This window comes from Caloenas nicobarica, chromosome 5, assembly GCF_036013445.1.
Source record: "Caloenas nicobarica isolate bCalNic1 chromosome 5, bCalNic1.hap1, whole genome shotgun sequence".
NCBI classification, from domain to species: domain Eukaryota; kingdom Metazoa; phylum Chordata; class Aves; order Columbiformes; family Columbidae; genus Caloenas; species Caloenas nicobarica.
The window spans coordinates 17,496,813-17,517,721 of NC_088249.1; the positions used below are offsets into that span (position 1 = coordinate 17,496,813).

The 20,909-nt window shown below is 37.5% G+C and overlaps 1 protein-coding gene across 2 annotated transcripts in view; it reads left to right on the forward strand.

Moving 5' to 3' along the window:
* Positions 1 to 20,909, forward strand: part of TTC7B (tetratricopeptide repeat domain 7B) — a 143,676-nt gene that overhangs the window by 108,552 nt on the left and 14,215 nt on the right. For both annotated transcript variants that reach the window (XM_065635327.1, XM_065635328.1), the window contains one exon: positions 3,664 to 3,866. In XM_065635327.1, the coding sequence (XP_065491399.1) occupies positions 3,664 to 3,866 (203 nt within the window). The remainder of the gene's footprint in view (positions 1 to 3,663; positions 3,867 to 20,909) is intronic.

Here is a 20,909-nt window from a genome sequence, read left to right on the forward strand (position 1 = left end):
AAAAACAGACGTGTCACTAAATGATCAATGGCTATCATGGTCCTTTGAGAAATGCATCAAGATGGAACTCAGTGTTGCTATGCAGCTTGATTGGAAAATGTTGATTTCTCAATAAAATGCAAGTGTGAGCATTGGAGGGGTTTGAGCCAGAAGGCATTCTAGGTTCTGCCCTGGCGAGACCTCATCTGGAATATTGTGTCCAGTTCTGGGCCTCTCAGTTCCAGAAGGACAGGGAACTGTTGGAGAGAGTCCAGCGCAGGGCCACGAAGATGATGAAGGGAGTGGAGCATCTCCCTTATGAGGAAAGGCTGAGGGAGCTGGGTGTCTTTAGCTTGGAGAAGAGGAGACTGAGGGGAGATCTCATTAATATTTATAAATACATAAAGGGTGAGTGTCAGGAGGATGGAGCCAGGCTCTTCTCAGTGACAACCAACAGTAAGACAAGGGGCAATGGGTACAAACTGGAACACAGGAGGTTCCACTTAAATTTGAGAAGAAACTTCTCAGTCAGGGTGACAGAGCCTGGAACAGGCTGCCCAGGGAGGTTGTGGAGTCTCCTTCTCTGGAGACATTCAAAACCCGCCTGGACGCCTTCCTGTGTAACCTCATCTGGGTGTTCCTGCTCCAGCAGGGGGATTGGACTGGATGATCTTTCGAGGTCCCTTCCAATCCCTAACGTTCTGTGATTCTGTGATCAGACTGGGCACCTGGTTTCTCTTCAAACTGCTGCTTCTCTGTGAGATTCTCCTACAGAGTCTGCTGGCACTTTTCAGTTTTCCACAACTGATTTATTTGGATTTGCCACGTTGGTTTTTACCATTTTTATTCAGTTTGAAGTCAATATCTCAGATTAATAGATCTCCTTTAGTTTCAGAAATTTCTTGAATTAATTTTCATGCTTAACATCTAGCCACAAGTTTAATGTTCTGTTCATTCTTCCATAGTTTTTCCAAAAGCCTGCTGTATATTCTGTTGCGGTGCATAACTTCTGCTAGAGAAAACGAGAAGTTATTTTTAAAATAACTCTATAATAACTTTAAACATAAATGAAATATTTCATTTAAATTTAATACTTTTAGGAAGATCTGTTAACAACTGTCAAGTTTCTATGCTGCAGTTAGCAAGCAGGACAGCAAGATTTAGCATCTCTTCAAGTAACATAAGACTAATTTGATTAGGAGAATTGCAGACTCTGTTGGCTAGTGTTAAAAGCCATTGCTGCCATACTTGTTTCCCCTCGAGGAATACAGAATTTCAACTGCAGCCTGTTAAGTTAGGCAGTCTCTGCTCATTTTTTAGTCTACAATTATTGTGTTAGCAGATTAATCTTCTACTTAAGTAATTTTTAGTTTCTGCATATCATTTGCTAATAATTATAGCTTTTACTTAATAACTTTTACAGGCTGTGCCAATTAGATTTTTCCTCAGTCTTTTCACTGAGCAAGTTGGGAGGGAGTACTTAAAACTATGTTTCAAGTCTCATGATGCTGGAGAAGAGACAATAAAACCAAGAAAGCTCAAATGGTTAGCATTTAAATAATGTAGTGTATTTTGTACTCACTAAAGTAGTAATATTGAAATATTGACCATGTAGCTTTTAGAAAAGCACTCAAGAATGAATTACCCAGAACTTTTCCTTTTTTTTGTTTTTAACTCTTGGTACAGTTCACATTTTATGCTGTATGTCCAGCTCTCAAATTATGCCTACAATTTGCTCTTTGACTTCTACCAGCAGTTAGTAAAGGTAAAACCCTAGAAAAAAATAATTTCTTCCAAATTTAGATTTTTAGTTCAAAATTTTACCCCTTTGTTATTTTCCAGTTTTGCTATTCATTAGTTATACAGTTCCATCTCTCACTAGGTGAGGTGGTTCTTAAGGTTAGAGGAAAAAAAGAAGTGTTGCTGGATCAGCAATTTCATGTGTTAGTTCTTTATGTGGGTGGGACATTTTTCAGTCAAAAAGCATTTCATTAGTTTCTAAAAATATACTGCATTATTCCATACGTCCACGTGGACATACTAAGTTAAGTAGAATGCGCTCTGTGAAATCACTGAATCAACTGAGGAACAAAATAATGCTCTTCTGGTAGGAATTTCTGTTTTCCCATCAGTAGGGTAAGGTCTCAGAGGAATAAAATAACTTATTCCAGCAACTCTACAAAAATCAGTTAAAAAAAAATAGAAGATAAGTAGGACATTTAAACTGTGCTTACTCACCAGCTGCTACCGAAAGTCCAGTTTTTGTTAGTCATTGTTATAAATTAATTTTGATGGAAATAATTATGAGTATTCATAGCAGGTATCACCCGTAAGTTAAGGTTTATACAGTCTGCTGTACTGAAGTTGACTAGTTGGGGTTACTAGTGTCTGTTTGGTGCAATTATTTCAGAAGAAATCTTCTCTAAAGGCACTGAGTCATCAGTTCCATCCAGCGTTTTAGGCATAACTCCAAATCTGCTACTGTAGTGTGAGATCCTGGTCTGAGAGCCTTCCAACCAGGATGGGTGGCCTGTACGGTGCGGTGAGAAGTGTGTCTTGAGCATAGTTCCCTTTGCTGGTTTGATGGAGCATTTTGACTGAAACCTCAGTCTATAAGACTCTTGTACAAGGCGATACAATAGAATGCACTTTAAGTACTTTGAGGCTCAGTTTTTCTAGGCTCTGTAGCAAAGTAAAAGAAATAGATAACCCAACCCAGAACCTTTAATATATTTTTCTTCATTTAGTATCTCTTTGTTCCTTTCTTCTCCCACTCTTTCAGCAAGAGATTAAGATAATGCAGCAGGATAGTGAAATAGCAGCATTGAGGAGTGTCATAAGAGATACTGAAGGCAAATACTTCTTCTGTTGTTAGTTGTTAATCCCTTACTGATTGAACTTTTTTTTTCTTGTATATTCAATCTGATTTAGATAAGTGTGTGTCAGGCTACTCAACTGCTTTCATCAGGAATGATTCATGTTAAATATAGACTTTTTTTTTTAAAGTACAGAGTTAAATGTTCTTAGCTTCTGGAGGATATCAGATAAAATGCTTAGAAATACAAATAAATTTTGTCAAATCAGAATGCTGATTAAGCATTTCACATGTTCTGATACCTTAGCTGGGAAACCTTTTATATAAATAACATTATATTTCTTTCTAAATGCTCTGAAGTAGGAAACTTAGAATGAGGCTTGTTATTTAGTGATTGGTAGCTGGAGCAATTGCTACTGCTTCCTTAACAGCTGACATGTAAAATTCAGAAAACCCCATAATCAGTTGTGTTCTCTTACCCACTGTGAGAATCTCTGTGTGCTGTTTTGTGTTGGGTTTTCTGTTCTTAAATAGTACTGGAATACTGGCATGCTCACATCTTAAAAATAAAACTAAAATGACAAAATCCCAGACTTCAGTTAAAAATAACAAAGTAGAACGAGTTATCTGGTGTTTAAAAACAACTATTTAGAGGTTCAAACTTCTATTACATTTAGAAAAGCAACTTTCCTAAAAGAATAACTCATTTAAAATAATTTATGGAATGATTTCTCTTAAGCTGCAAAATTTTTAAGGAAATTAGACTTTGCTTAGAATGAAACTATTTGCAAATGCAGCACATGTGCCAACATCTCATCATGGTATGCTGAAGCAAGAATCATTCATTGCTCCTCACATTCCTTCCACAGCTGAGGTCTACATAGGCATTGGGAAGCCTGCTGAGGCCACCGCCTGTACCCAGGAAGCAGCAAACCTCTTTCCCATGTCACACTATGTTCTCTACATGAGAGGGCAAGTGGCTGAACTTCGTGGAAATATCGATGAAGCCAAACGCTGGTATGAAGAGGCCTTATCTATTAGTCCTACCCATGTGAAAAGCATGCAGAGGCTGGTAAGTCTTGAGTTCATGTTCATGAGTACTTCTGTCTCAACTTACAATATTGTATTGTGAAATCTGAACTTGATATGGGTAACCCATGGCGTATGGGGTTTGGAACTGGCTTCTTATTAGCAAAATAGCTTTGGAAACAGTCATTTCTGGTTTTTTTATTCTCTCTTCTGTGTGTGTTGGGACATAAAGGCTATCTGCAGGCAATAGGACTCTTTCAGTACTAATGGAGCTTGCAGAAAAATAAGTCGTTTGGATCTGCCTAATATTCAGTGCTTTTGGGAAAGAAAGATGGTTCATGGTCAGAGAAAAGTTGGACACTGTAGTCTAGAGGAAAGAGCAGTCATTCTGCTATCTAATTCTAAACCAAAAGTTGAATTCTACACATTGATTACCTTCATGCTATGTGATTTCTTGGGTTTTTGAAAGGTAGGGAATGAGTCTTGCCTTGAAAGAAATGCATAGCTCTAAGTACAGAGGTACCTTCCCCAGCTTCAATGCATAAGTTTGTTTATATACTTCATATATACACGCATGTATATATTCTGTGCTTACTATGTTAGGAAAATTATTTTGAATGCAGTTTTCTTCCAGGTAGAGCAGAGTAGAACAGCTGCATTCAGCTTCTTACCCAATCTTTTTGTTCAGAAGTAGAAGGTAGTTTCTGCTTAGGTGCTTATGAATTATTCAGAGGAATTTCTCGTGCATCCCTGAGGGGGACATATGAGACAAAAGATCAGATACGGAGGCAGCACAGGGAAGGTTTTTTGTTTCACCTTTTCAGCATTTCAGGATATTTGAGCCTACTGACAAATGCCAAAAGGTTCCATTTTCTGAAGAAGCGGGCACTCGACCTAAAGCAGTGCAGCTCAGTGAAAATGAAAGCTCATGTTTTTCTGGGTATCTTTTTGCCCAGCCTCTGAATCCACCTTTGAATAAATAGTCTGTAAACACAGAATGCTCTTCAGAATGTCTGAGAAATTAGCTGCCTTAAGAGACACGTGAGATGAAAAATACTGTGCTTCCAATCTGGGTTCCCTTTTTATGAGCTTTTCAGTTTGAGTGCAAGCTGGAGGAAAACTATTCATTACATTGGATTGGCCAGTCCTTTTTAAGCATTCTTATAATTTAAAATTTTGGTTTTAAAAACTTTCTCTGTTACTCTAGATCATTTCTCTACTAAGATGTTGTTTTGAATAGACGCTGAGAGATTTATGCTGCTTAAATACAAAAATTAAAGATGTATGCTATAAAAATACTTGTCTATGTAATTTCATGTGGGGGAAAAGTACAGAATTGTGTCCTTCTTGATCTTTTGACTATTGCAAAAAGCATTTTGAGGAGGAAGTTTGCAGTGTTTACTCTTGCCCATGTGTATAGATGAATATCTGTACATCTCAACACTTTGTGTATATTTACCTAGTTATTAGATATGATCTCAGTGGCAGGGGAGCTACAGCAACAGCACTGTGGAGGTACCAGCCTCTATAATAATAGCTGAAACAGTAACTTGTAATATTTGTATTCACAATTCTAAACTAACAATCAGTTTATGAAACAGAGTTCTGTGGAAAAGTACCTTATTTTCCGTGATTAATGTGATATTTAAAAATTATTTGATATGGCTTTCTAATGATGCTTAGAAAGCAATATAAAATGCTGCTGTTGCAACATAAGTTGCCTTAGAGCTTAGATGTATTTAGTAAGCCTTGGTAAATTTCTTTTTTTTGGTCAAATACCAAGTATAGATTTTAATAACTTTAGGTATAAAATGCAACAAAAAGGAAAAAAGGTTTAAGCATGGCACAAGTTCTAGCTTGTAGCATATGTATCCAGCCCTGCCTCTCCAAGTAAAATTACTTGAAGCAGTTGAACTTGAAATCAGTTTTGAAAGATTTTTTTCTTTTAATAAAGATTTTAGAATGACTGATATCTGACACTCAGTGAAAATTCCTGATGCTAGTGGTTTAGAAATCTGGATCTTTGATTTGCGATATTATGTATAATTGTCCAGAGAAGAACAAAAACTAAATAAAATATATGTTTATATTTGTATGAACAAGAAAAGTTTACTGGGAATAGACAAGATTTCTCCTTTTATAATCCGTCCTTTTAATGATGATACATCACTCTGGTAAGAAGGATGAAAAATTAAACTTTGAAGCTTTACTATTTTTCAGTACAACTTTTCAGCCATAATTCTAAGTACTTACTCCTGAATATGATCTACTGTTTCTACACAGAAGCAACCTTATTAATCTACATTACTGAAGAAATGTGTGAAGAAAGACTAAAAGTTTAGTCTTGTGGCTTGAGAACTAATGTGCTTCTTCCCACGAGCTGGGGCATGTCCTGTGCTTTGGAGCTTTTCAGCCTAAAGACTCTTGCATTTGTCTCAAGTGCAGACTCCATATCCTGTTAATGTGACCATGAAGACATGCACTTTGCACAAGTCTAATGTATTCTCTGGATGCAGTTACCCTTTATTGGCTGGTATGAGCCGTTAAAAGACTGTATTTGTCTAAAATTACAATTTTCTAAAGAAACAAGTTATTATTAATTATATTGCTATCTTTAAGGTCTTCACTGATTTACTCCTGTTTTGAAGACTTACTAAAATGAAAAACAGGAGGCCTCGCAATGGTGTGAAAATTGGAGCAGGTAGGAGTGATAGATTTGTTCACCAACAAAATGATAATGCTAAATGAGAGGGTTCAGAGGGAGAGGTTAACTCTTGCTGTATTTGCCTCAGTGTTGAAAAAAGCCTAAGACAACGTGACACCAGATGATGGGGGCTTGATCCACAAATAAATGACGATTTTTTTAGCTGTATTCTGCTTAATTAAACTTCTTGGGAAATGGAACTGATCGGGTTATATTGTTCCATTAAGCAAGATACGAGATATTCTAACAGAGACCTGGCTGCAGAGGGCAGTGTGTTTGTGTCCATGCTCACTGCTGTCTCTGTCCCTTCTACAATGTTGGGGTTTTTATTCATTAAGCCAGCTGGAAAACAAAACTAGTTATTTCTAAGAGAAATGCTGTTAAAATTCTCCTTAGTTGCTCGTGCAGCTAAATTATTCCTCATATAGTTAATGTTTATATCCATACTTTCATTCACTGTATTCTGTCGAGCAATTCTCATTTTAAGATCTACCTGTTCTCAGGTGCTGGTTTTTACTGTTTGTTACTAACTGAAATGTCCTGGAGACCAGGGTTACGCCAGGTTGCCGTTTGGCTGGCTCTGCCTGTTTCAAGGTGTCAAGAGGGAAGCTGTGACATGCCGGTGTCAGTGCCGTGTACTTCACAGAGGGCAGCAGCAATGGTTCCGCACAAATGCAGGACCCTTTCTTTTTAAGGGTTCTATGATGCACTCGGGGAAAACTACACAAAGTTGTGCTCTGAAGGTTTGAAATACTTCAGTTTGTGTTCTGTATTTCGAATCACTTTTTATCAGCCACAATGAAATTGAAAATTTTCCTTAATTACTAAATGGAAGAATGATGATTCGCACTTCAATTGAATGTCATATGTACTTAGTTGTCATCTGCCTGATTTCGACCACAATGAATTTATTTGAACAGTTTTCTCCATTCTCCCTACCCTTTATCATCACATCCAGATTTCTGCGTTGCTGCTGCCTTCCTGCTTTTGTCATTGTTTTCCTCCTGTGTGAAAAAAGAATAAACTGTCTATTATCTCCTGCAGTCAGAGTGCTGTTGTGGAAAGTAGCCCCCACTGCTGACGTCTGAAAAGTCCTGAAATGGGTCGTCATTCAGTGATGCCTGAAATGGCAATGAATATTTCAACCCATTGTCCAGGAAACAAATCTATGTATTCTCTCTCAGGCCAAAAATTTCTTAGCTAAATGTAGCTTTCACATGAAATTATTTTTCCAACATCTATATATGGTTATAATACTAGAAGACTAGTAGTTTTTGAATATTAAGTAATTCATCATAGCATTTGCCAGTTAATCCTATTAGTAGCTTGGCTTCTAAGAGTAGAAGACTAAAACAGAAAGGGATAAATTACTTATCCAAAATTACTCATGTAGAAGTGAGTTTTCAAAAAGCCTTATCTTAAGGAATTACATTCCACACCATTAGATAACTGTTAAAGTTTCCTAAAATTAGGCAGAACTAAGTCAGATCTCTTAAGGCTTACATTAACTATGTGCGCTTTACCTTTCAGTCATATTGTTATTTATTTCTAACTGCTTTGACTTCTTACATTTTTTTTCAACCCAAAGACTACCAGAAAGAAGCCCGGCAGTATGTATGGGTTGTGTACGCTTATGAGCCTGTCAAGGATATTGAGCTGACTGAAAAGGAAAAGCAGAGAAGAGTTTAGAAACAGGAGTTCAGACCCTGTTTGAAGGGGTCAGGGGAGTTAAAGATGATGAAGACTAAGCACAGTCACCCAAACTAACTTTTGTCCTTCAGTGGGGCAGTATTCTCTTGTATGTATTCTTCCTTTCATAACAAGGACTTTATCTGGGGAACGTTCACTAACTTATTTGATTTTCATTGTCGGGCTGCTGTACTGTAAAAATTGTTGGTTTAAACCGCATAGGCTTGTCCTAAGCATGTTATGCTGGTTCTTGTGGGTGGTTTGTCTTGTAACTGATCACCGTAGAGCTAATTGCTACTGCCAAATCTCAGTGCTCGTTTGACTTGCTCTCTAAGTGCATCCTTATGCACACGATGGTTGAAGAGGAAGGGAGAAATGGTAATTGGTTTTGTTAGTAAAATATTGTGGGTTTGCCCTTCAGAAACTTCAAGGTTATTTCACAGAAAGCAGAGAAAGCAAAGCATACGTTCAGCCAAAATCTTGGTGCTCCTTACAGGTAGCGTTTAACTGTGATTTGACCACTGTCACATCTAAATATTTCAAGTATTCGCGTTTTGCACTCAGAAATCAATGGCAGTTCTACTTGCATTTTAACCTGGAACATGCCCGTTGAGTTCAAGTGACTCAAGGACCATTTCAATACTCTTTAAATTCTTTGCCTGCCATGTGGCGCTCGCAGGCTATGTTCTTTTCTGCCTCGCAAATATTAATTCCCATTTCAGCCTTACAGCAGAAAACCATTGATGCTTAATGCAATACTAAGTACATAACACCAACTTGCGTAGTCATTAGCTTTTGAAATATTAAAAAAAGCATCAATCAAGGTGAATAATCAAGAAAGTCTGGGTTTTTTCCCGTTTGTTTCAAAGTTATCTCCTATTATTTTTAGTGTTATTGAGTTCAAGTACAGCAGTTAACCATTTTATACTAATTCTTGTCTTAAAGATTATCATTGGAGGAAGATCAATAGAATTTTTAAATTCCTGGATGCTTTATCTGAATTTCACAGTACTCTTTTAAAGCAGTTCTATTTTTGCTTAGTATTTGACAACAATAATTGCTAAAAATTTGAGTTTAAACTAGAATTTAGTTGCTCTTTTGGAAACAGAGTCATTATGGGGATTTACTGCATTCATTTTATTTAGAACTTGAAGCAGTGAGCTCCCATTTATTCAAGCAGGACTGTCTGTGCTGTTCCCCTGAGAACTGTTGTTCTGAAAGTGGCATTTTGGGGATAATGAAACAGGTCTTGCTTCATAAAAGACCTTCTTTTCACATTACTGTGTATTTACTCCAAATGGCTTAAAGCAGCTGTAGCAGATCTTTCAACAAGAAAATACCTCCACTCTCGGATGCTTTTCACCACCTGAGAGTGAGCTTGATAAGGACTTTTCAATAGGTTTCAGCTTGACCGTGCTGTCCTCAGCTGACAGCCGTTACAAGAGGAATACTGCAAGTGGGCATATGTTAGTTTTTTGGTTTAGACAGTCTGTGAATATCTGAAGATACAAAGGTAATCTGATTTGGGGCAGCATGCACTGCTGTTACACTGAGCAGAACTGGAGTAAGATGGAGGATCTCAGCCATTGGGGTGTAGAGTTTATTGGGAATTTAGTAGGAATGGTTAAGGCAGCTTTCTGTAGCTTTTTCTTAAGTGTTTTTAGGTCTGTTTTTTTTACTTAACTTTCCTGAAATTTCTTTTTGAAAGGTAATTTCTCTCTGAATTCAAAGGTGTCTTTCGTTTTGTTTTTACATAGGATTTTTTTGCCCAGTATGCTCAGCTTTAACTTTCTATTTTCCTCTGTTTTTGTGTTATCTGTGGGATAGATTTTTCCAGAGTTTATCAATTCAGGCTCAGCTTGCCAAAAACCATTTCATCACTTCTATTTGTTCCCATTTTAAAAAATGGAAAATTAATTAGTGTTAGATGCTGGCAGAAGGAAGGGATACTTTGGCTAGAGTTCCCTTTATTTGGCAGGTCAGGAATCATTCCAGTGTTTTTATTGCATTGTGTGGAACTGATAAAATTCCACCCATCAGATAATTCATCATAATTGGCTGTTGCAGCAGGTCAGTCTACAGTGTGCAGTATTACTCCAAAATTGCTCTCTGTGCTCGGAAGATTTTAAGAATCTTTGTTTTCCGTTTTCAAAATACAAGTTGTGTTCATCTCAAGCCTTGATTCATGTTTTGTAGCATAAAGTCTTTTTGAACTGGGTTCTATTATCAAAACTGAGCTATTATAATTTAATTACACGTAGAGCAAGTACAACTTAAATATCATAATTTGGTAGGTAGCAACCAAGTATTGTTTCGGGTTCAAGGAATAAAATCCAAAGAACACAATGGTCCAGTCTGGACTGAGGCCTTGGTTTTTCTGGACATCATAACAAAGCCTGTGCGGAGGGACTCCCTGCCCTACACTGTCCGTGTCTAGTGACTGACAGGCAAAGAGCTGGGGAACAAGAATACGGTCATGTATTTTCTGCAGAAAGGTAACAGTATTTCAGATACACGTGTAAGATACATCCACTTGCCCAGAAAGGATGTGGAGTTTCACATTGTTGGAGATATTCAAAGTCTGACAGGACATGGCCCTTGACAACCTGCTCTGGGTGACTCTACTTCGAGTTTGGATGTAGATGGTCCCCAGAGGTCCCTTCCTACTTTGGTCATCCTGCAGTTCTGGGAATGCAAGCAAAATGAGCTTTGTAGATAGAGAGAATGGTTTCTGTTAGACAGCACGATGGGAATACTTGTGTGTTTGTGGACAAAATCTTGTTACAGTCTTGCTATTATGCAGGACTTTCCTTATTTTTACCAGAGGTAAAAATCTATAAAGTACAGATTTTGTTATTTTTTTTCCCCTCACTTCCATCGTACATTACCTACAGCAATAATGGAAGAAAGGTGCAAAAGATTAAGATCTTTCTCAACTGTATTCACTCCTCTTCCATGCATGCATATGTAATATACACACCCGTATGTATATATGTATACATATATTCTCTGCTACAAACCTGCCTTAATATTTTGGATATGTCGTGTTGTCTTTGCACTGTAAAAGTTGCCAAACCATGCGCCATGCAACCTGGTTGCTGTCAACTGGTCATTGTTTTGCAGGCATTGCAGTACCCTGTAGTTCCACAAAATGGCCCATTCTGTGATAGCCAGTTAATACAATGCATTTTTATTGTGTCGAGTCTGATGTTATATGCTTGATTTGGCTGGTTTTTTAATACTTGAGCTTTTAAATTTTTTTTAAGCATGCGGGTATAATGCAACTGCAAGAATGGCCAGTTGGTTCTAAAATATTTCCAGTCATGCTCCTCATGCAGCCTGCTTATGCAATGTGGTTGGGGAATATCCATACAAAAGTGTCAGTGGCAAAACAATGCAACTAAAAAGCCTTGGTTGGGATCTTCACAAACTAAGTTTTTGGGCTTCTGTCTCTCTCATGATGGTTTTTCTCATGGGAGGTTCAAGTACACCTTAATGATCTGCACTGAGGCTTCTATAGGCAAAGATGTGTCTAGTATCATTTAAAGAACACAAAAAAGTCTTTCCAGAGTCCTTTTATCTCCTTTTGCCTTTTACCCTCTAAAGGGCTGACTACATTGAAGTCACCACTTCATTTTTTTTGATATGCAAAGTAATCTTTGCCTTTTCCTCCATGCCTTTTGCTGGGTAACTGGCCACCTAAAAGAGGATGGAGGGGAAAAAAAAAACCATACAATTTTTTACTAGTGGAAGTATACTAACAATCAAGACTAATGTAACAGATTGAAAAGGTCAGTCTTCTTAGTCCCTGTTATTCAGGATTTGGCCAAGAGGCCTCATGTCAGTAAAGTGCTAATAGTTGCTCTTGATATTTAAGTTCTCTGCTTGTTTGTTTGGGAGTTTTGTTGTGGTTTGTTTGTTTTAAGAAAAGGAAAAAAAAAATCATAAAATGGAAACAACAGAAGGCTTGGAAGAAATCAAAAATGTGTGCTATTCTCTACTATCTTCTGTAGTCTCCCACATCTCTTTTCATGGATATTTACTGGTGCTTTTTTACATGGATCTCAAAAATACAATTTTTATTTTGCTCCGTGTAATGGCTTTCAATATGAGAATTGCTTTGCAAAACACTTTTTAAATTAGGTCATTCTCCTGAAGTATGCACTGGGCTAATTGTGATAATTTTGCTTCCCTGGGCATTTTTATGCTCATTGAATTTATTAAAGAATTACTTTATAGCTGGAGCTGAGAACTTACACAGCAGTCAAAGCTATGTGGCAGCTGGTATGCATGGCTGTCTGTCCTGTGGTCTCTGTGGGCTTTCACTGGTAGGCAACATCTGCCACCTAATCATTTATAATTGAATTTCATATAATTAATAAAGACATATTTTTAAGGATTTATTTTGGGGTAAATATAAAGAATGTGAAAAACACTGGAGCAAGCAGCCATCCTCAACTTTAAACGAACAAAAGGAATTTTATTTCCCTTTTTCTGAGAAAAAAGTTCTGTTGTAGAATTCTGTAGGTGAGAACTCATTAACTACAGGAAAACATTTGAGATGTGAAGTTATCAGCGTACGTTGCCTTTTTTTTCCTTGTGCCGCATAACTTTGCACATTGGTGAAGTATTATTAAATGCTCCCATCACCAGCAATCTGAGTCAGACAAACCATTCGGTGTGGTTTAGTTGTGGTCGTTACAAATGAGTGTGAGAAACTTGCAGCACTGTAGCCAAGTGTCCGAGACCTGGCTCTTTAGCAGTCTCTCATACAATAACGTACGATTACGAAACTGCGCAGGAATTACCAGTGCATGTATTTAGCTATAAAACTCTGGCAGTTCTCAGGTGCATTTTTGGTGCCCTGAAGAAATTACTTTTTGCTTTATACCTCTCACAAGGGGGCTTGACTTGCTTTGGCATAAGCCATTTGCCAAGACTACAGACTGGTCTTGAGAAGACCAGTAGTTACCTAATCAGTGATTATTCCTTTTTTCTGACTAGGAATTATAAACAACATGTTCTTAAAAGTTGTGCTTTATCCTGTCTTTATCTTATCCTGGTCTTAAGGCAGAAATAGAGATCTGGAAGCAACTGTCCCTCAGGAAATGATTTTAATACTCGCTTTTGCCAGGGTTATGTCAACAGCTGCATTCCTCAGATAAGTTGTCTACTCTGGTACAGAGTTTTTTCTGCAAATCCCCAGTCTTAAAGTCTTTTTATGTCTCTTTATCTCTCCAACTCATCTCACTTCAAATTTTATTTGAAGACCTCTTTTCCATTTACTGCAGCTTTCCTTCCCTGTTAGCCAGTGTTGTACTTAGCACTCCTTCCCCTGCTCATGAGCCTACAGTTTAAAGATGAGTTGAACTTTGCATTTTGAGAGGATTCAACCAATTTACTATGCATGAAGAGCATAACAGAATTGATCCAAGATCAGTTTTCTTTAAATATAGGCTGCGTTTTCTGCTACCTAACTGGTTTTAGATGGACTTAAAGAATTGGCCTTCAAGGTTGGTGCCAGGTAATTTTTTGTGTCAGGATATTTTCATCTAGATGATCGAACAGAGAAAGCAATTATTTTGGTGAGCTTTAACTCGGGAAAATTGAAAGTGTGTTTTATCTGACTCTGAAAACTGTGTTCCTTTCTAAGGTTTGATGGTTATTTTTCCATTATTCTTCATATTAGAGTATTTTTTTTTTCAACGAATAGCAACAAATAGTATGTAGAAAGTGATAGGCAGCTACTAGTCTTCAGAAAGCTGCTGTCTCTTCCTCAGGAGAGGAAAGGAGATGTGATGTTTGGCCACCTTGCGTACTGGATGTCAGTAAAACAGGCCAGTGTTTTCTCTGAATACAAATGACTGCTCTCTTCTGTAACCAGAGCTAGGGAACAGGGGATGAGAATGGTCTGTCAAGTAAAACCGTTGTGGCCAAAGCTGTGGATCACACAAGCTCATCACTAAAAGGCTCTGCATTACCTGCTTCTGTACTATAACTTCATTGTAATCAAATTTCATCGGCACTCTTGATACCTATGCGCTAAGACAATAAATTAAACTAAGATATGGCCTGCGGCCAAACCTTGAAGTCTACTCACCATTATCCAGCCCTATTGGATGGATGGATGAGTGGAAACTAGATCTTAACTCATTTTTATATTCTTGTGCTGCTCTATGCCACCTCTAGTTTGACTCATTTTCCTATATCCAGCTGTATTGAAACTTTACTGAAATCCAGACAAATTAGTTCAATAATTTTTTTTTTCTCTGCAATTTATCTAATCAAATACTGTACAGGCTAGCTTAGTGTCTCACCAATGATAAACACATGCTGTGTGTTATTCCACTTTTCCCTGTAACTGTACAGCTAACCATTCCTTTCTTCAGCATTTGTTCTAAAGCCTTGCATTAATTTAGTAAAATTAAAATAATAATTTTTCTTTCTGAAATACAAACAGTATACTACTTTCTGGTAGTAAAAATTCTTCCACTATTAACTTGATAGCTAGTCTTTGATTTATTTTTCTTTTCTGTCCTTTTCTAGATGGAGATAATCTAGTTATCACAACTTGATTATCTGGGTCTCTCTGGTTTTTTGGTTTTACAGTGGCTTAGAAAAGAAAATTCCTTTACTTTGACTTTGAAAGTATGGATGCCTTTTAAATCTGATTTTCTGCTGAGCATAAAGGATCTTTTCATGCCGTTGCATTAACATCAACACTAAAGTCACAAACTGGCATCTTGGTAAACTGGAATTGATGCTGTATGTTTGGCATTGTGAAACAATGGTCTGAGTTTCAATTTGTGTTTACTTAAGTGGGTAATGACCGAAAAGTCTGGTCAACGCTGCAGGCTCGCCGAAGCTGGAGTAAGCTGACCATGTTTAACCTGAGTGCTGGTGCACCTATATCAGAGGTTTATTTGCTTGAGCCAGTTATCTGTGTGTAAAAGCACAAGGATGAATGTTTTCTGAAACTGGACTCTTTCCAGTACTCTGCTTTCAGCAAGTGAACCTGCCCACTGTGTGTTTAGTCCAAGTTTGCTCTACATGAACCACAGTGAACACAGATTTAGAGTTGTTAACATTTTTAATGCAACTTCTATCATGGCAAGCTACTTGGCTAAACTGATATGAGTGGAAAAATACATCACGAGTGAGACTTAGTAGTGCTGAACTTGAAAATAGAAAGCTGTTTTGGGCTTTCATCACTTTTCAATCAGCAGTGCTGATCTGTGCCTTTCTAATTCTGATATTAATATGCATGGATTTTATAGAGAGCAAAAAGATCAGAGCTTTTTAGTTTCAACAGTTAGTCACGTACGTACAAATCTAGTCTGTACGTTTTGTTTAAATGCTGACTTTGCAAACAATTTGTGGCATTTGAAAAAAATACCATTAGTTATCGTCTTTTTTTACCTGTGCAGTATAAATTTTTACATTGTTAAACCAATAACTGATTTAAATCTTGAGTACAATATTTAGCATTTGATTGCATAGCTGCATTTTTAGTTTCAGCTTTTTATATTTTTAAGCATAAATATTTAAGCATCTGAGCAAGCTTAGAGGAATAAAAATGTAACTAAGTTGAGTGGCTGAAGACAGTATAGCACTAAGACAGTATGGCAGATAGTAAAACAATGACTGAAATCTCTTTTACTCTTTTTCTAAATCTTAAGTCTATATATTTTAAAAAGGTTATATTTGGTTTTGTAACAACTTTGAATGGTTGACGTGTTAAGTTTCAAATATGTTTTGCCGTGAATTATTATTTATATTCCCTGTCAAGAAGCGAGGAAACTGAGGCACAGATGCTGCGACTTACCTAGCTTTAAATATGATACAAGCCTCCTGATGTATCATTCTGTGTGTCACATTCACGGGACTCATGTTTAATTCCTGTTCTTATTCTTTGCAGTGCATTTGCACTCTGAAGAAAATTATTTTCCTTACAGGGTTCTCCAGTGTATCAGTCAGTCTCGTTAGGGCAGCAGCATCAATATTCCGCTGCCTGCTGAAGGGAGCCTGCAGGGCGGCATTTGTGGGTTTTGACTTGCAAATGGTTGGCAGACTTAAGAAAGGTTTTCCCTTATGATATTTAAATTTAGTACTCTGTCACTGATCAACCTCCTATTAAAATGTAAATGATTAAAACAGCTCTATCATTTATCAGTGAAAATTATATTCGTGATAGTTATTGCCTTTGCACGCAGTAGAAGCGAAGGGATACGTGGCAGCTACTTGATAGCCATTTCAGCTCAGCCGAGTAAAATGAGGCCCTTGTCTCAGATTCGCTGCAGAACTTTTAATACTTTTAAATAATAAATCAGTTCATTTACCTACATCTCTCTTTCCCCCAACTATCTTCCCTTCTGGAAGATTTTTGTCAGTGTTCTCTTGGATTTGCTCAATGAATGTAATATTTCCAAAGTCATTGCAGCTGAGATGGTTGGTGCAGGGGACGGCTGTTTCGATAGCAGACTGTTCCACAAGTATCTCTGGTATCCACACTTCATTTCTCTGATTCTTTTTTGATCTGGTTTTGAGACCTCAGTTAAACTTCCTACTGGTTTATAGTAATGCACTTTTATAGGTAATAAAGGTAAACTACTCCCATAGATCTTTGTTTCTTATGTTATTACTCAGTAGTAGAAAGTTCAAAATTCAAGAAAAGCGAGCTTCAAACCAGCACTAAATATGAAGTCTGGGGACAGAGATCTAAAGGAAAAAGGATTGCTGGTTTCATGACAATGGCTTGTTAGTTTTTCTCAGATGTTCTGTTTGAGTCTATGCTTTGATGCTTCCTCCTGTCCTACAAATCAGAATATTACCTGGGTTTGAACAAAAAAGGACTAAGTCTTGTTATATGTCCTTGGGTGAAGCTGGAGGTTATTATAGCTCCCAACATGAATTGGTGAGCACATTATCACTCTTGCATATTTACTCATGTGTAGCGTGAGTCAGATTTGGAGAACTAATGTAATAGGTTGTTTGTGTGTTCATATAATTACCATTATATGCAATAAATATAGTTTTGAATAAGACTTCTCAGGCCAGCTACTTCCTGAAGGGGGACAATATCCTCTGGGCAAGGAGATCAGTTTAAGATGTGACAAACCATAACTGTGCTCCCAATCTGTGATTAATGGGAGATAAAGAAGAGAGGGCAGTTTAATACCTTTAAGGTTGTCAGAATGGTTGTAAATATTTATTATTGTCCAGATTTTGAGGTTGAATATAGTTTTGTACTTGCATTTTTTTACAAATGTGCTTATCACAGTCTTGGGAAACTAAAAAAGCTCTGTACATAACAATGCATTACAGCTTCTTTCTGCCAATCTCTGACCTGAAGCATAAGCGTGTGGTTTATGCATGTCTGGCTTCCTCACACAAATCTGAGAAATTCTGCATTACAATAGATGCTGTTGTGGTGCTTCAAGAAGGTGGCTTTCAAGGAATAGCCCTTACATTGAATTTAAAGCTGCTTTAAGAACAGCTTTTCGTTCTTAAGAACTGGCGTAGAACAGAAGGGAAAAGAATTATTAGCAAAACGCTGAGATGTTAAAATGGAGTGCTGCTGCTCAAGAGCCACATGTCTCACGTAGAGCATTTGACCTGGAAGAAATCTTCAGTCTTTTAGTACTGTTCAGATGAACCCAGCAAAGCAATTCATGAGCAGAACACTTACTTGGCAGAAATATGAAAACATGAACACTGTTCACGCTGTTAAAAGTTAAACAGTGCCAGGAAATACATGACCCAAAACACTCGAGCAATGTAGCAGGGTTTAGTAGGCCCATTAAGGATGCTGACATTTATGTTTTGGTTTGTTTTGGGGTGGGTTTTTTTGTTTGGTTGGTTGTGGGGTTTTTTGGTGTTTTGTTGGGGTTTGTTTGTTTGGGTCGTGGGGGTGGTTTTGATTTTTTTTTTTTTTTTTTTTTTTTTTTTTCCCCCCCCCCTGAATACTTCAAGGAAAATAGAAAAGTTTTTAAATGCTTCCCTCTTATCCCAGGAACTAAACTTCGTAAGTGGAGTTACTAATGTTTCTCTTGTGGATGTATCTGATATTAACATTTGAGTTCAATTTTTTCCTGCATCGATTAGGTTTTTTTAATCAGTGGTGCTGGTGAAATGATTTGTTGTAGCTCAGTGTGTTTGATCTCCCTTAGCTACTACTGATACTTTGTTTATACCACACACCTTGAACTTACTGTTGAAGGCTGGTATCCTTAGGAGATCAGGCTTACTGAATAATTATTCTTCGAGTGTCTGTGTTTGCCAGCTTTCTCTTCATAACTTCTAAATTCTTTAGCTAGTTTCATCTGGACAGAAAGGGAATGGTGAGAAGAAAAAAAACGAATGTTTAGGCTTGTGCAAATATCACAGAAACAAAGCCAAGAGGAAAAACAACCAAGCCTGTTTCATTATTTCAAATTTTTATTAGATATCAGCAAGTACATGTGAGAGTGAGCATTTGTAAATTCTCTGCTGCAGGAGTATAAGACACAGTCATTAGAAAACCAAACCAGGCTTCATTACAGTCAGCGCTCATGAAGGTAGCTGTTAAAAGTTAACTTTTTGGAATTAGTTCAGAACATAACATAATGTATTCTGCTACATTAGGTTAGTTAGTTCTATAACTTGATAGCATAACATATTTAGACAAAATAGTGAATTGCGTTATGAAGACTTTATCGGTAAAGAGCCATGGAAATAACTTTTTTTTTTAAAACAATGCAGACTCAAAATTTCTTCTGTACAGTACACAGTGTGAAAATGGTTTCAAAGCTCTAAATCTACATGGATAAAGGTTGTGTTAGGTAGAACTTTGAAAGAATACTTGCCTTCTGTCAGAGGACATCTGACCTACTGAAAGAGAAAGCTGCCTGGGTTTCTGAATTACAATTTCTCTGCTGGTAAGTGGGTTTTCCTACCTTAAAATAAGTAATTTTAAATGAAGATGTAGTTTTAAATATATATTCTGTCATTTAAGAACAAACCCCTTTATTTTCTAAATGGGGGCATGTAATAAATTGAGGCAGATGTTCGTCAAGTGATTGCAAATGTTCAAGAGACAAGCAAGTAAACCTCTGTCAGCTGCAGAGCCATTGCAATTTCCAGTTTTTTCATGGTCCTTGTTACAGTTTGTCCTGAGAGCTGACAATAGCTTCTCTGGGATTCTGTCTGGTTTTTAATTTGTGACCATTTGAAAAAGTGATAGCCACAATGGCATTGGAACAGATAGTATTATGAGGGTCACGGACCCAAAGACTTACCAGAGGGCTGTGACATGCTAGGACACAAATGCAGTCTGCGATGATGCTTTGTCATGTTAATTGAACGCCTGGCCAGAAGTTGGTAGGTTAGCGTTGCCAGAAGTAACTGTTCTTGATGTGAAGTCTAAAGCAGTATGAAAGGCTGTCAGATCTATTAAAGTAACTGACACATCAAACTTAATTTCCTTTAAAATTGTGATATGATAGTGTGAGCAGCTGGTGATCTCTGCTGAAAAAAAATGATGTGGCTTTAGCCTGGGCATTCAAAATAATCTCATTTGCTGTAGAATCAAACCCTACGCTTCCTAAAACTGAAGGAAGTTTTATTAGTAGGTGCAGTCTTTCTGCCAAGTGCATTACGTTTGATTTAATGTAACATTTATATCTGAATATTTTTGCAGAAGATAAAATCCATGGATGTTTAACACAATAGCTGGGTAGGAAATGTTTGTATCTCAGCCCACACTCAGCAGCTGCTTTAAGTTCCAGAATTCCCACCTTCCCCCCCAAACCCACGCTGTTGCTGTTGTTCTTATCCTTGAAAGTGGAAGCTGCCACTCTCCATTTCAGCTCGTCACTTAGTGAGCATTGACCTCCCCACTGGCTTATTCGGATCAAACCCTGGCTTTCTGTGGGAGTGCCTTTTCTGTTGTTCTTCTGTTCTCCCTGCCAGCTGTGCTCCACTGAACTAGAGAAGTGACTCAAATGGATGAGATTCTGACGCTATTGGAAGCGGGATTCAAATCTATTTCAGCTGCCTGTCAGCTGACAATAGTAAACCAAATGAAAGGACTGAGGGAGAAACTGCATTTCAAATTGTGCTTTCTTTGCAGATTCCAAGCTTGTGCTCTAGTTTATTATACAGTTTGGAATGTGGATTTCAAGAGCCATAAACCAGCCGCAGCATATGATTTAACATGCTGTGTCAATCAGTGCAGTGATGGATAACAGTTTATTAAAAAATCCATAACAGTATTAATTTTTTTTTGCCTCAGTCTTTAACAGGCATGTGATATTCATCATGGATGGCAAAGGTAAAATTAGCAGTGCAAATGAAAGTATGGAAATAGTGGCAAGTACTTGCTGGTGGAAGAGTATGGAGGAGTTGACCAGAATTCCAGAAGAACTAGTGGATGAAATAACAAATCATTAGTCCAATAATATTTAGTGAACCCTAAGTTCACAAAAGATTGCAGGGTAGTTGATATACTGCCTATCCTTGGGAAGAGCAGTTGCAGGAGATGTCAATTTGGTTAAAAGTGAGACTTTGAGACCCTTCAGAAAAAGAAATACAATGGCTTTCACAAATATAAAATGCAAGGGCAAGACTGAGTATGGAAATGACTGAGGAGGGCAAAGAGCTGGGATGCAAGTTGTTCTGAGCTACATCTCCATTGTTGATGAGCTGGCCACGCCC